The sequence below is a fragment of the Grammomys surdaster genome, unplaced genomic scaffold, assembly GCF_004785775.1.
Source record: "Grammomys surdaster isolate TR1022 unplaced genomic scaffold, NIH_TR_1.0 126115, whole genome shotgun sequence".
In the NCBI taxonomy this organism is placed as follows: domain Eukaryota; kingdom Metazoa; phylum Chordata; class Mammalia; order Rodentia; family Muridae; genus Grammomys; species Grammomys surdaster.
In genome coordinates this window covers 568,367-583,614 of record NW_021620923.1, presented here as the reverse complement: position 1 = coordinate 583,614, position 15,248 = coordinate 568,367, and the positions used below count along the sequence as shown (strand labels likewise).

At 34.6% G+C, this 15,248-nt stretch overlaps 1 protein-coding gene across 3 annotated transcripts in view; it reads right to left on the bottom strand.

Annotated features, from left to right (window-relative positions):
* The window catches only part of Robo2 (roundabout guidance receptor 2), a 497,708-nt gene that overhangs the window by 443,664 nt on the left and 38,796 nt on the right, over positions 1-15,248 (bottom strand). For all 3 annotated transcript variants that reach the window (XM_028756254.1, XM_028756255.1, XM_028756252.1), the window contains exon 2: positions 4,448-4,774. In XM_028756254.1, the coding sequence (XP_028612087.1) occupies positions 4,448-4,774 (327 nt within the window). The remainder of the gene's footprint in view (positions 1-4,447; positions 4,775-15,248) is intronic.

Here is a 15,248-nt window from a genome sequence, read left to right as displayed (position 1 = left end):
CTTGCCTAGTGGACTTCACATTTATCATCCAATCGAATTATGAATCATGCACATTCTCTTTTTTTAGGGTCAACCCAAAAGCCACATTTTGAATATTTAGCTACTTTAATTACCAAAACAAAGGTAATCAGAAAAGTTCTCTATTTTCCTACAAAGTAAGTCATGGGGGTGTGAATGTGGAGTGGTTTTTATGTGACCTCTGAACTTTGCACTACAACCTCCTGGCAGTAAAATGTTCAGCACCTCATTTAATCTCTCTCTTCAGCACTAGAGGAGCACAGAGAAAGGAAATGGAAAAAAAAAATAATCTGGGGACTTCATCAATTTTTCATGAATTTTCATTTAGCCCCGCACCCCTTCTTCCTTTGGTCGATAGATCAAGCTGCTGTCATATATTTACCACCTGGGGCTACAGCTGCCATCTCTTGAGGCCACCAGGCTGGCAGCCCCCCTCCCCCCGGCAAAGTAGAGGAGCTCTGGTGCTCCTCTACTCTATACACCACAGCCCTTGGTGGGAACTGAAATTCTATCTGCACCTCTGTGCCTGGTGCTCCTGAGGGACCCATTGGAAAACCACCTATTAACTTCATGAGTGCCAGGCTCTTGCTGGTAGCCTTTTGATTGTGTTTTTGTTCCATTAAAAATCACTTTCTGACTAAAGGTCTGCCTCAGAATCAAGTGAGTGGAAAGGACTTTCAGAATTGCTCCAAATCTCCTTTCATACATGCTTAAAATAAAACAAACAAACAAAAACACACAACACCAATAACAAAACAGTAATTGGGTAATTCAATACTAGCTGGAAATACTTGGCCATGAATGACTTTTGTGTTGTTGTTGTTTGCTTGCTTGCTTGCTTGCTTGCCTCTTTCATTCATTCTTCTTCTGAACTGTCCCATTATATTGCTGAATATAGATAGACAGACAGAAAGAAGACAGACAGACAGATAGATAGATAGATAGATAGATAGATAGATAGATGAAAAGTAGACAGGTAGATAGAAGATAGATAGATAGATAGATAGATGATAGATTGATAGATTATAGATTGATAGATGATAAATTGAATAAATGTGAAAGTAAGAGAATATGGTATAGGAATAGACAGCAGACTTTCATACAAATAATAAAAATAGATTGCTATTAACAGAATTCTGACTTTCATGGCATGACAGATACAATATTTTCTCATTTAAATAAAAATCAAGGTGAAGTGAAGGGAAACAAACATTTATATACAGTTTTATCAAAATCATTTTACAATAAATGTATGCAGTCATTATGTCTTATCACAATGAAACTTGACAGAAAGTCTTTCCATGTTATGGGCAAAGTCCAGAGCTACTTTCAAACTCCCTTTGTAGACCAGGAGCCCACATGACCCCACACTCAGTAGAGTAGATCCTCAGATGGTTTCCCCCAGGTTCCCAATACTTGAAACAGAGCTTCCTTTTTTTCTCCCCTTCTGTGTCCCATGTGCTCCTTTTAGAAAACAGGTTTTTGTTAGTCTAACTCCTTTTCACCTGCCAGGTGCTCTCTACATTACCAGAAGCGATGGCTACTTTTATTTACTTCCTACCTTACTTGAAAATGTTTTTCCTTGTCATGGTAACATTCTCTGTCACTCCAACACCTATTCTCCACAATGTACCAATATTTTTTTCTATGATCAACTAATGTTTGATCCAAGCAAATGGACTCTATATTTTAAAATTGTTTACCACTGAAAGCTCACTTGAGCATTTTCTGCTATATTTTTACCTACTTCCATGGCTTCAAACTTTGTTTCAGAATGTCTTGTTTGCTCAATTCCAGAAGCTATTTTATAATGGAAGCTATTATAATTCCAGGAGCTATTTTATAATATGAAGTATTTTATTCTTGATATCACATTGACGTTTCAAAGCATATAGCTGAAACTTAGCAAGGAATACATGTACTTTTAACACTTCAATTCTCTGTACCAGGATGATGTTCAAATTCATTTTCCACCCAAGACATCACATAATACTAAAAAATCAGAGATCAAATGATGCTTCCCCTTTTAGGACACACTTATCATATTATTACCTGGAAATATTTAAGTACTCTTCACCTTCTGTACCCATACTATCTATTGTTTGTCCCTATAATTTTTCTGTATTTAATCTATTATAAAATATTTAAATTTGGTCACCTGAATGCTCTTCTGAACTATGAGAATAGATTAGAATGTTTTCCTTTATTCCTGTCTTTCAGCACATTAAGGTGCTGGTCAGTTCAGCTTTTCAGTTTATGTACTAAAACATACAGCAAAATATAGAAGGTTTGTAAGCTTAAGAAAAAGAAGAAGAACAAATAAATGAATATTATTTGACCTTAGGTAGCTTCAAATGCTGTGAACTGCTGACATGGCATTGGAAGAAGGAATTTTATTCACTAGCTAAATCTAATTTGTAAGCTTTCTGGTTTATTCTTTTGAGTCTGTAAGTAATTCAAGCATTTATTGAAGTTCATTTGTGTCTAAATTTAAAAAGTGCTACCATCATATTACATTGGAAAGAATCATGCTTTAGTTTTTTCTCTTATAAGAGATTGACTCATTATTTATGAATTAAATAGGGGGATAGTAATCTTTTCAGACAAAATAAAAGTAAAGATGAATGTGTTTGAGGACTGATTTTAACAAAACTAAGACTCTAAAACAATGTTTATTACTTTTCTACAAAGGAATTACCAGCCAACTTTGAAAATTTTTTAATATTCTGAAGAGAAATTAGTCATGTAAAGTGGTTCTTGGCTGCTGAGTTAAAAACTGTTATGGAAAAAAGTAAAATTTTTTCATCTTCATGTATCTAAAGTAATCTGTTTATTAGTAGTGTTCTAGGAATGCAGAAAATCAGCAAAGAGAAAGAGTTATAAGAATAAAGATCCGTTCCTGAAATTCTCCTCAACTTGTTATCCACACCCTGATCATCTAGCAGGTATGCACTCTCTGATTGCTTATGAATTGGGAAGAAGATACCCATCATATTCACAAGAAAGAGATATGGATCAATAGAATTTAGCAGTGAAATATTTCAATGTACTCAAAAGTTTCAGAAAGTTGACATGTTTAAGTGGAATGTAGCCAGAAACTATATATTCTTAAAGTTGTGTTTTCATATTATATTTCCTACTAAATTATATTTAAGTCCTTTTTAAAGTATTGTTTAAAAAAACAGAAACTATTTGATATTTTGGGAGGAAATCATATTACTTGTAAAAGTTTCAAATGTTTGATTTTATGGCTTTTCACACATAAAATGTGCATTTTAAGAACTTCCACTCATTTTTGTTTTTGAAGTTGCGTATTTAAACATCAGTTAGTTCATAGTTTCTGGAATCAAACTTTAAATCAGAAGACAAGATGCTTGGGAACAAGGGCAAGAACAGTTTGATTTCAAAGACCCTTCCAGGTACAAAAATATTACATATTATTGCAAACTTCAACTCAATGTACATAAGCAGTTTAATCTGCTGTGATACCATATAGAACATATTTCTTTTAATTAACAGAATGTCCAAATATTTCGAGCATCCTCCCAGTTATCACTAAAAGACAACCTTCTCAACTATTGAGCAGTTGCTGTCATCTAACTCACAATTCACGGAAGATAAAACCTTTCCTTTAAACAAGTAAGTTACTAGCTCCCCGAATCCTCAGACCAAAACAATCAATCACATAACACCCATGAAGTCAATGGAGTGTATATTTAAATAGAAGTCAGACACTAAAATCTTTAATTGTTGGCAGGGAAGGCAAATAAATATATCAAAAAGTTCAAAAGAGAGAGAAAGCTCTTATTTATTTTGAAGGTTAAGATTGAATAGAAATTAGAAACTCTCACAACAGTGATGATGAGGTCAAAGATAAAAAAAATAAAGTTATCATTGTAGTTTGTGCTGTATTCTCCCTTACATACCTATTTCTAGATTTGGTCTATAAGAAAATGGAGATACCATAATGTAAAGGATAAGAGAGCGTGTTACTTCAAAAGTTACATATGTATGCATATGTATATATATGTATATATATGTGTATATATAAGTAACAGAAACGTGCAATATTGAATTTATTTTTGCATTGTATGATGTTATTGTAAGTTAATTTTTTTAACACAAGTAACATTGATACTCAATTATGCATCTCATCAATAGCTGAAATTTACAATTACAATAGCACTATGTATTGCCTGTTGTATCAATATAACTACATTGACTTTATTTAAATTTAAGTAAAAAAATTTGTTGCAGGCCCTATACTGTCAGTATTCTAACCATAGTTCCTCAGAGAAGCAGAGGTTGCATATTTATTTCAGATGTTTTACTCTATAGTTTGTAACCACCGGTGAGAAACAACCAAACTTGCTACAAGGAAGCAGAATGTATTCTGTATTCGCACATGAGGCCCACAGTGTTTACTTACATGCCACTTCCAGAGATGCGTTTCGACTCACTGCTTCACCAAGATAGTTCCTTGCAACACAAACGTAACTCCCTTCATCCGGTTTACTTCTGCGCCCGTGAACAATTCTCAAAAAGAATAAGGATCCGCTGGGCAGAAGCATCCTGTGTGACCTGGGATCATCCTTGTCTGTCTCCACCCTCTCACCATCCTTGTACCATTCAATGGTGGGAGTGGGCCGGCCCTCTGCTTTACAGTTCAGAGTGGTGGGCTCTCCCTTGGAGACGATGACATCAGAAGGGTGTTCTACAATCCTGGGGGGAAAGTCTTCTTGCCGAAGACGAGATCCTAAGAAACATAATGGAAAGAAGATCAGCTTAACACTCTCCTCATCTGTAATACATGTGTCATTTAGCTCCATACTCATAGAACTAAACCTTTTCAAATAGCTAATGAAATAACAAGATACAATATTTTACTCATATTTTACTTTCTTGGTTTTCTATAAGTCTCTAAATCATGCCAACTCTTTTGCATATACAGAGGTCATAGAACAATAAATTAATGTTAATCTTAGTGGTGAAACATATCATTCCATAAAAATAGCAAGCAAAAGTAAAGAAAGCTAGGCACCCACCCCACTGCAACCCATGGGAGGATTACCATGTTGAAATGAGGACCAAGGTAAATAGGACTGACTGGCTTCTTCTGTCCACACTTATTATTTACAAGGAGAGAAAACTATGTTGTCAAGCCCAACAGCATTAACAAAGCACAGAAAAAACAGACAGACTACAAACCATGTTCACTCAGAGAGGAATCTGATGTGGTTAGGAAAGTTTCAAGTTAGTCTCAGATGTGTGAATTTAATTCTATATGCACACTGAATTTAAGATGCAGTAACATGACCATCTGAGAAATAAGTAAGTAAACATGTATGTAAATGAATAAATAATTTTGGTTTCCAGTATAATCAATGGAAAGCAATAGGCAAAATGTTGCTTGAAATTCAAAATATGAAATAACAAACTTATTAAATAAATATAAAAATATATAAATGATAGATAAAAATCTATCCTTGATAAATAATATTGTAGTGGAAAAGTAGAAGAAATCTATTTTCATTGTTAATATAAAAACAGATAAAATTTGGTATTTCACTGTAGGATGAAATTGAAATGCCCTGCTTTTAACTGAATGTTACCTGTCCTCTACATTTGGATGTGTTGAAAATGGCAAAATTAAGATATTGGTGATGTGTAATACATATGACCTACCAAAGTATAATTAGGTGACTATGGGTGAAGTTGTTGCTGTTTTTATAGACTCAGTCAGTTTTTGCAAAAGTGAGTTATTCTGAAATGAGAGTGTGATATGTGAATGTCTCTAGCTACCTGTCTTGGCCTTCATCTGCACTCACCAATCAGAATAATATGTATGCCACTTCCTACTCTGAGATGCATACAGGATGCCCTCACTCATGACCATGAGTTGGTTCTATGAAATAGAGCCTAACGTATCCTCTTAATTGATAAATTACCCAGGTATTTTGTAGCAACAGTAAATATGCTAATACAAACACCAATGATATTCTTATGATGCAATAAAATCTCAACCATAAATCTAGGCATTTTAAAATCAAAATTATGCACTGTGTTCTATTTTGGATACTTTTAACTCTGTTTAGTTTTAAGATTTATTTGATTATTTACAGATTTGTCTGAATACACCCTGGATCTAGTGTTTTTGACAGCTGTGAGCTATACAACATGAGTGCTGAAATACAACCCTATGTCCTCAGATAAAACAGCAAATGATCTTTTTTTTATTGGATATTTTATTTATTTACATTTCAAATGTTATCTGCTTTCCCAGTCCCTCCCCCCACCTCAGAATCCCACTATCCCATTCCCTTTCCCCCTGTTTCTATGTGGGTACTCCCCCACCCACCCACTCCCCAGTCCCCACACTGGCAATCCCCTACACTGGTACATCAAGCCTTCACAGGACTAAAGGCCTCTCCTCCCATTGATACTCGACAAAGCTATCCTCTTATTTTAACCACTGTGTGTATGATTTTGACTTTCAAATGATCACTGTTTCAGATACCATACTACTTTACTGTAGGGGATGCTTTCCCGATGAAGCAAAAGGATAGTCTAAAATCAACGGCCATGCGGAGGTAACGATGAAGATCTAAAATGGAGCATCTTAGAGTTTTTATTCTAACGTTCCACACAGTGACAGAGACATCCATACTTCTGATCAGCAAAGATAGCAATATGCTTCAGAATAATCCTAATCAACTTTCAAATCATTTAAAATGCATATTTTAATTAGTAAGCAGAACTTCATTTGGTCATGAGCTTACCTTCCACTTTGGAAGAGAATATGTTTGTTTAAAGGTGGCAAACTACCAGTTTTGTTTCATCAGATCCAGCAAAGGAACATAGAGATTGTGAGCATCAGGTGACTCCAGTAAAATTTGTGGGGCAGAATTTTAAAGTTGATTTAATAGAGGAGGTATGTTTGGACAGGAGTTCACAACCTGAATGAGAGCAATGCAGGGTGTATATCATACATACTGAGCCTTAAAGCAAGTAATGTGTTAGAGAATCCTTTCCTCATTTATAATTTTAGACTTTAAATGTAATTGCCAGGCCTGCAATAGTTAAGTAGAGCAGAAAATAAAATTGGAAAGGTCTCATCATTCAGACAAAGCTAGATTAAAGGGAAGATATATAGAAATAATTAATAAAGTTAGAATCTAAATTGTAGGGTATAAATGAAAGCATGTAGATTCAATATGAACGTCCTCAAATTATGACACTACAACGTTATAGCTCTAGGGGAGAGCCTTTAAATTCGTCTCAAGTAGCTCCAAGAATTATTTATAATTGTGTATACATAAATGAGTGTTTTGGGGAATTGAATATAGTGTGGTGTTAGTGATGATGGAAAATACATGCTTCACTCTGTTTTAGAGAGAGGTCTGGGCCTTTAAATTATGAATGACAATAAATCCATGTGGTTTAAGCAAGTGACTCAATTATGTGATAGAACACACAAAACCTGAGATGTCCACAGAACTCAGCTGGGATGACACAACCCAGAGTTCAGGAGAAGGAGTGTTCATCACCCAGAGTGCTACAGAAGACTGGAACTTAGACGTTTTAGTATATTTTGTGGCCCCAAATGAGTATAAAAGACATAACATGAGGAGGAAGAGATCACAGAAACCAGAATGTGTCCACAGACCTCCAGTGTCTACATGTGCACTGTAAACAAGATATTTCCCAAGATATACATGCATCAAATAATAACGGATTTAATTTTGGGTGGCACTAAATTGAGAACATCTTTTAAGTTCTGTTAGTAAAGGAAGATTTGGTGGGATCAGGAGGAGACAAAAGAGAAGAAACAAGAAGGAAGGGGTAGAAAAAAAGAGGAAATATATGAGGAAGAGAGGAAGGAAAGGGCCATGGGCTTATGCTGCTAAAATATGTGGACCATCTGCTCTTACTTAATATTAACTGAATCTATCCAAATATATATGTTTATTTTTCATTACTAAAATTACTTAACATAAGTCCTTTTATTGGACGACAAACTATTTTCTCCAGATTTCAAAAAAATCCTTAATTTTAAATTAGTGCTAATAATAAACTCATAATGTGAAATATTCAAACCAGATTGTTGAACAGACATGCGAGCAAACAATAGCTATAGAATTCAGAGCGTCCTTGTAGCTAACATCAAACCTATTATCTTTACATTTCTCTTTTATTGAGAAGTTGATTTTTAATTAAACTCACCCTAGCTCTTATAAAAGAAAAAAATGAGGAAAAATTTAAAGGCTCCTAAAGATAATATCCAGATGTTGAACATAGCTGTGGAATAGTAACATGTATTGAAGCCATTGTAGGAACAGAAAAAAAAAAAAAGCTCAAAGGCTTTCCTGTATAATGTTCCAGAAATCCTTAAAACGTCAACAGAAGAGCAAGGAAAGCTTGTGCCCTGGCTGTACAGAACTTTTTGTAAATCTCTTCTAAATTTGATTTTAATTAAAAGAACTACCTGACTCTCACTACTCATAATTTATTTATTAATCACCTGCCTTGGTTTTCAAAGATGATTCACTCAGATTGTCTTTGAATAGGAAATATCTTTCACAATTGTGTATGCCATCCACGGACCAGGCCCAAACCAGTCTCCGTATTTTCCAAATTTAGTACCAGTGCCCACAGACAAACCTTGAGATATTTCTTTTATTTAAATGTGTGTGTGTGTGTGTGTGCATGCACACGCATGCATGCACACACACAGATAAGTGTGGGAGCGTGGGAGCACATGTGTATTTCTTACATGTGTATGTTTGTTTGCATGTACTTAGAGGGCAGAAGTTATATAGGCTCTATTCTATAGTGTCTGTTCTCCTTGTCTTTGAGACAGCATTTCTGAAAGAACTTTGTCTAGGCTGGCTGGTTGGCAGAAGAGCTCCCATGGTATTTCTGAAAAGCAAAAAATCCCTAGTTTCTACAATGAGTGGGTGGCAGTGAACAGGTGCAAGAAGCTGCAATTCTATACCCAAGCATCCCACAGGGATGTCAGCAGATGTCCTGTTGACCACTCTCCTGAGGATGTCTAATTGCATAAAGAATAATTTTCATTACTCAGAAATTTTCTAGTGTTTTGGGGGAAAATCCTTCTCTAAATTTTACTGCTTAGTTACTTTTAAAATGTTGTGCCAGTGAAGTAACTCATAACTTATGAATGCTACTACACTTTGTTTTATTGAGTCAATAACCACTCATGTGCTTTGAGCACTATGCAATTTTTTTCTCAGAAATGAAGTCCCATGATACAACAAGGACAGTTAAACATCTAGAAGTATGCTTCTTGACAAGGGTTTCTAAGAAAAATGCTCCTTCCTTGTTCTTCAGTAGGAACAGAGTCATTTCTGGAGCTTAGATAGAGTTTTCATTCACAAAACAACCATCTCTGTGAACTACTAGAACCTCCACAGGTCAATCAATGGCCTCCAAAAGTCCCGATATTTTCTGATAGAAGAACTTCATTACAAATTACAAGCAGAGTGGGAAGCTATTTTGCTACAGCAAAATTTCCAGAGTATCTGTTTTTGCCATCTTAAATGTATTCAATTGTTCATCTGAGTTCATCTTATTATCATTTTTGTTCATAGTAGTTTGCCATACACTTATACTAGCAAAATTAATATAGGAAAATGACAATAGTCATGGAGATGCTTAAGTGAATAGGTGAATATTGTAAAGTTATCTTCATCCCAGTTTGATGACTACCATAAGATGTCATGGATTAGTGAAGGCTGCCAGAAATGATGGATAAGGGATATTACTTAGCTATTATTAATATTCTTGCTTATCTTATTTGTGTGGTGTAGATCAAATATGAACATCCCACTTAAGTTGTTTCCATAGACTAAAATAAATAGATAGATAAGTTACAGATAGATAATCTGATGATTGAGAGATGGTTGATAGAGGCATAGAGAGATGGATCGCAAACATACTAAAGCCTAAGTGTGTCATTAGGATAGTACGTCGTAGTCAGCATGCTTTATTTTCTTCCTGTGTAATCATTACAAATATTTTTTTTCCAAATTCATCTCATAAAGCATGGATCAATAGTCAAGAATGTCTCTTTCCTGAGGAGAATTTTTATATTACTGTTATATTGCTTGATACATTTAGCTCCATTCATTGAGAGCTTTATATCCGTCCATCAAAATAAATCCAATTCAACATTTTCCTTAGTGAAAGGAATGACACTTAGTGCCACATTGTTCAGTAAATTAAAATAATTAGTTATTTGAAAAAGAACTTTAGCCAAAGAAAAACGGGCAATATATGGATACATATATGTTAAATGCGATTATTTCATTCATGATTTTAAAAGTATGGTGAATAAATTACTCAAAAATTTCCTCTTCTTTTGAGAAAATTAGGATTTTTAATTTTTATTAATTGATTATTTTATTTATTTACATGCTCAATTTTTTCATTGGTCACAGGGAATGAAGAAAACTAAGATCTATGAAAATATTTCTTTAAAATTCTTAATTGTACTTCAGCTCTCATTGTTGAAAGAAATTGCTAGAAATATTAAAACTCAAATATAATCTCAAGTTTTGTCTCCACCATCATGTTCTATTCAGTACCATCATTAGGTAACTTTTGATCACTTATGTGAATATTGTATTTTTTGGCTGCTCATATCCAAGACATTGACCTTGCCAAATCAGGTGGCCCAGGTGATAGCTAAAGCAGAACTCTTTTGTATAATTTACAATCAGTACCTTTAGATGCTTGAATGAAGAAGCAGACACATGGGAATATTATATATATATATATATATATATATATATATATATATATATGTGTGTGTGTGTGTGTGTGTGTGTGTATAATTTTATATATATATATCATTAAAATAAATCTTTATCTAAATATCTGAATGTATTCAAGATCATTTTAGTTGTGCTGTTTCTACAGAGAAGTTAATCTCCAACTTCATAAATCCATTTACTGACAATTTAGTGAGAAGGCAATGCATTCACCTGGATATCCACCCAGTTCAATTTCAAATCAATTCGCTCCATCTTAATGGTGGAAGACACTCTGGAAAGAGTGATTTCCCACCAAATCAGGGGTCTTCATGGGCTAGACTGACTTGCCTTATAGTAGCAAAAGCAATCCCTATTTCTGGAAAGATACCTTTGAAATTTAGTTCCTTATTATCAAATTTATAATCCCACATCATGGTTTAAAATTGCATTGATTTTATAAGATATGATACAATAAAACAATCTCAAACACATTAAATTGTATAGTAATGTTTAGCTTTCTAAGAAAATGATTGACATCAGTTTAATGTCCATGATAAGCTCCTAATGGATGGGTCACATCTGGGCCTGTTATTCTACTTCCTAAGCAATACATTTTGAAAATTATTCTTTGTGACTTCAATCTCCATGAATCTTCATGACCATAACTACAGAAGACTTGAGTTAGTGTCTAAAATAAAATAAATCCCTCATTCCTATTATCACTAACATTTTAACACATGGGATACATTTTTAAAATATTTAATTTTTATATTTGTTTAGAATGCTCAACAAATTTACTAACTTGAAATGTTTTATCATGAATAAAAAAACTAAGTATGAGAATCTCGGTTTAAGTTACACACAAATGCCTTTCCTCATATAATAAATGAGGGAGATTTTTAAAAACAGAATTGGAGACATTATTATAAACCAAACAGTTTCTTGAAACAATAATGGCTCAATTATAAAGAAAATGATAATATTAGCTATCAAAAGCCAAATCTGTTAGAATCCTTAGATCCAGGAGATGAACATATAGGAACCTGACTGGGTGTGGAAAGAACAGCTCAGTAGGTGAAATGTTTGCAGAGCAAGTGTGAGGCCCAGAATCCATCTAACACTACCTGGATTTATATGTCTACAATCCCAGAATCCCAATCTTACAGGGTTCTGAGTGGTTGAGACTGGAGATGCTCTGGAAGCTCACAGGCCACCTAGGCAACCATAAGAAGCAACATACTAACAACAACAAAACTGTCTCAAGGATGGTAGATGAGGAAAACCATCACTGAGGCTTTGTCTTTCCTGACTTCATATAGGCCCTGTGTCATACACATACCCAGGCTCACGGAGACAAACACATATTCACAAAAATATCCTTATTTTATACTTGCTTATTTTCAGTAAACACCTAACCCTTGAAAGAGTTGGTTCAACATGAATCTCATGAAGTGCATTACTTCAATTTCTTCTTAACATTATTTGTGTTGTATTGTTTTGTTTTCTGAGATAGGGTTTCTCTGTGTAGCCTTGGCTGTTCTAGAAAACATTTTGTAGACCAGGCTGCAGAGATACAACAACATCTTGTCTCCTGAGTGTAGGGATTAAAGGCGCACATCACCCCTGCATGGTGTTCACATTATTCTTGAGCCATGGAATGCTTTAGAGGGGTGAAACCTACGAGTATAGTACAAATACATGCAGATTTTATTTTATAAATGACAAGCCCTATATTTGGCAGCTAATAAAGTTTCTCCCTAAGTATAACAACTCAACTGAAAATGGCACTTATTAAATACTGCAGGGAAGTGTGGAATCCCAATTTCCTCACAGTCTCTAAGCTTTGATTCACTTCTTTTAATACACAATAGCACCAACCAGATATCAATGTTGAATATACTGATATTTCTCCATTCATTGAATGCTATGCAATCCATCAGTCAGTCAATGCTTGTTTCTATTGTGGTGATCCATGGTTTAATTGGTGTAACCTCTAGTGCTGTATTCAAAGGAATCTGTCACTGTGTTAAGACAACAAACTATGATTTCAGAGGATATGGTCCTTTTGATGCAGTAACTGGTCTTACAAAAACGTAGCTTGTGTGAATATAAACTGTTAGCTACTGTCTATTGCTATCCATGAACTCAAAGTCATGCTGAATGATATACTTAATAATACATCCCAATGCGCCCAAACCTTTCAAGCTTAGCAGGTTGATCAGCTTAGGAGATATGTTGTCTACTGTTCTAAATATGACTATATCATGTTTCTTATCAATATAGTGCATAAATGCATTAAGTAGTCAAGTAAATGTAGAAGACTCACTTCAGTGGAGATCAGAGAATTGACATTTTGATTTAAAAAAAATGTACAAAAGCCACAGAAAATATCCATTACAGCTCACAACAAACTAGATATTCAGGATTCGAGTCACAAGTATTACTATCTAGGCATGCCAAAGAACTTATTTTTAAGTGGTGCTCATTCTCATGTGAATAAATATTAATGTATAGTGATTTTTTTGCATTTCTCATAGTGACTTTTGCATTGCTTTCAACTCTTTATCTCTTGCAATGTGAATAGAATTTCACTAAGACCTGTAAATTGACTGCCTAGTTAATCCTTGAATGCTGTCTATTTCTTGCTTAGATTTTACATCAGAAGTTTAGTGAGGATCCAGAGACACCAAACCATATTTTCTGAAGGCTCACTCACATGATTTAAATGGCATAAAAGGAAGATGAATATTCCAATTCTATCTCACGTTACCCATCGTTTCAGTAGATGGACAAAATGAAATTATACTCTTTGCCTCCAAACCCCACATTTTTCATTGAAATGTCTATATTATCACAGTAAGACATTGTGTACTTCAAAGGAAAACTGCACTTGGTGAAATAAATGATCCACCTCAGGGAGCAACTTGGTGATCTCAGTGGATGAAGTGTTCTCTAGAATGGTGGGAGTGGTTGCATTAAATTCAGTTTTTCTTTATATTGCATAATGGCATATCCCAGTCTTTGCAGAAGCCTGTACCTTGGGGAAAAAATGAGCCTTGTAAAGAGAAGTAGCTGAATACAGCTTGTATTATCACATTGTCTTTGCCTATCATGCTCAGAGTGAATGGTTTTACAGCTCAGCAACCTGAATGGAGGTGATCACCTCATATTTCTGCAGCATGCAAACCCAAGTTCATGTTGTTTCACACAGCAATAAAAGACGCTCATGATACTAAAAGCACACAGTTTTGTGGTGTAGCACGGAAGTGTGCAAAAACAGCTTCAACATTTTCAAATGTTTATGGTCCTACAGAAATACTTAAGAGTAACGATTTTCTTTAATTTTGTGTCATCAATTCGATAAAATAATAAATATATACAGTTTAAGCAATTTTCCTTGGGGAAAATATTTTCCACATCTTAATTTGGTTAAGCACAATGATTCTGAAAAGCCACCCATAGTAAAGCAATGTGATTGCTAGTTAGGCTTAGACTACTACCTAGATGTATGATAGTAGATAAGACATATGAGTTACCTTAATGGTCAGGGCACATTTCATCTGGGGATCTACTTTCCTCTTAGTTTTTACTATCAATGATATCTCTTAAAGGCTTTTAAAGTGAGTGGTTTAACAGAACTTTAAATTTCCTATCAAGAGATGTCTTCAGTTTCAGAAGAAAACGACTAGCAGATAATATCACTGCTGCAGTGTTGTTTCAGTGAAAAGACTCAGTGTGAAAGGAAAAAAAGGAGCTTGGTTTTCTACTGAATGGCAAAAAGCATCAGGTAAGAGTGGTACAAATGTCTTTGTATGACCTTTTCTCTGCCTGAGTGTTGTGTGCTATGAAACTTTAAGAGATGCAATTCATTGAGTCTTTTTTTAAAAAAAAAAATAATACATCTTCCATTTTCAACAAACTTACGGAGAAAAAAATGTGGTACATTCCGCTCAGTCCATTTACTTTCAAGCTTTGTCCAATGAGGCATCATGTGAAATTGATCACCCTACCTTTATGTAGGTTCATAACATGTGGTAAAGGATTAACATCATTGAGACACTTAAAATGAAACACTTTCTTGTTACAAGGCAAAAGGAGTAGAACACAAAGAACTATTCTTGATTAGGCTGGAAGGAGAGACAAGGCTGAGACACAAAGGAAGGAAGCAGCATACAGCTCCAGTGGTGTGAAAGACGTAGAAGAGACAGCTTAGAATAGGATATGGTTTAAAAATACAGATTTTTTTTCCTAGTCTTGTATTCTGTGCATCAGATTCTGATCAGTGGGATTTTTACAAAAGAGCCAAAATGAATAAACTTGAAGAAAATGGGAAGTATGCAAATTTAAGGATATAATGATGATCCTTTAATATTTCCTGTGGTTCCTTTACTGGGGGTTTGAATAACTCTCTCTCTCTCTCTCTCTCTCTCTCTCTCTCTCTCTCTCTCTCTCTCT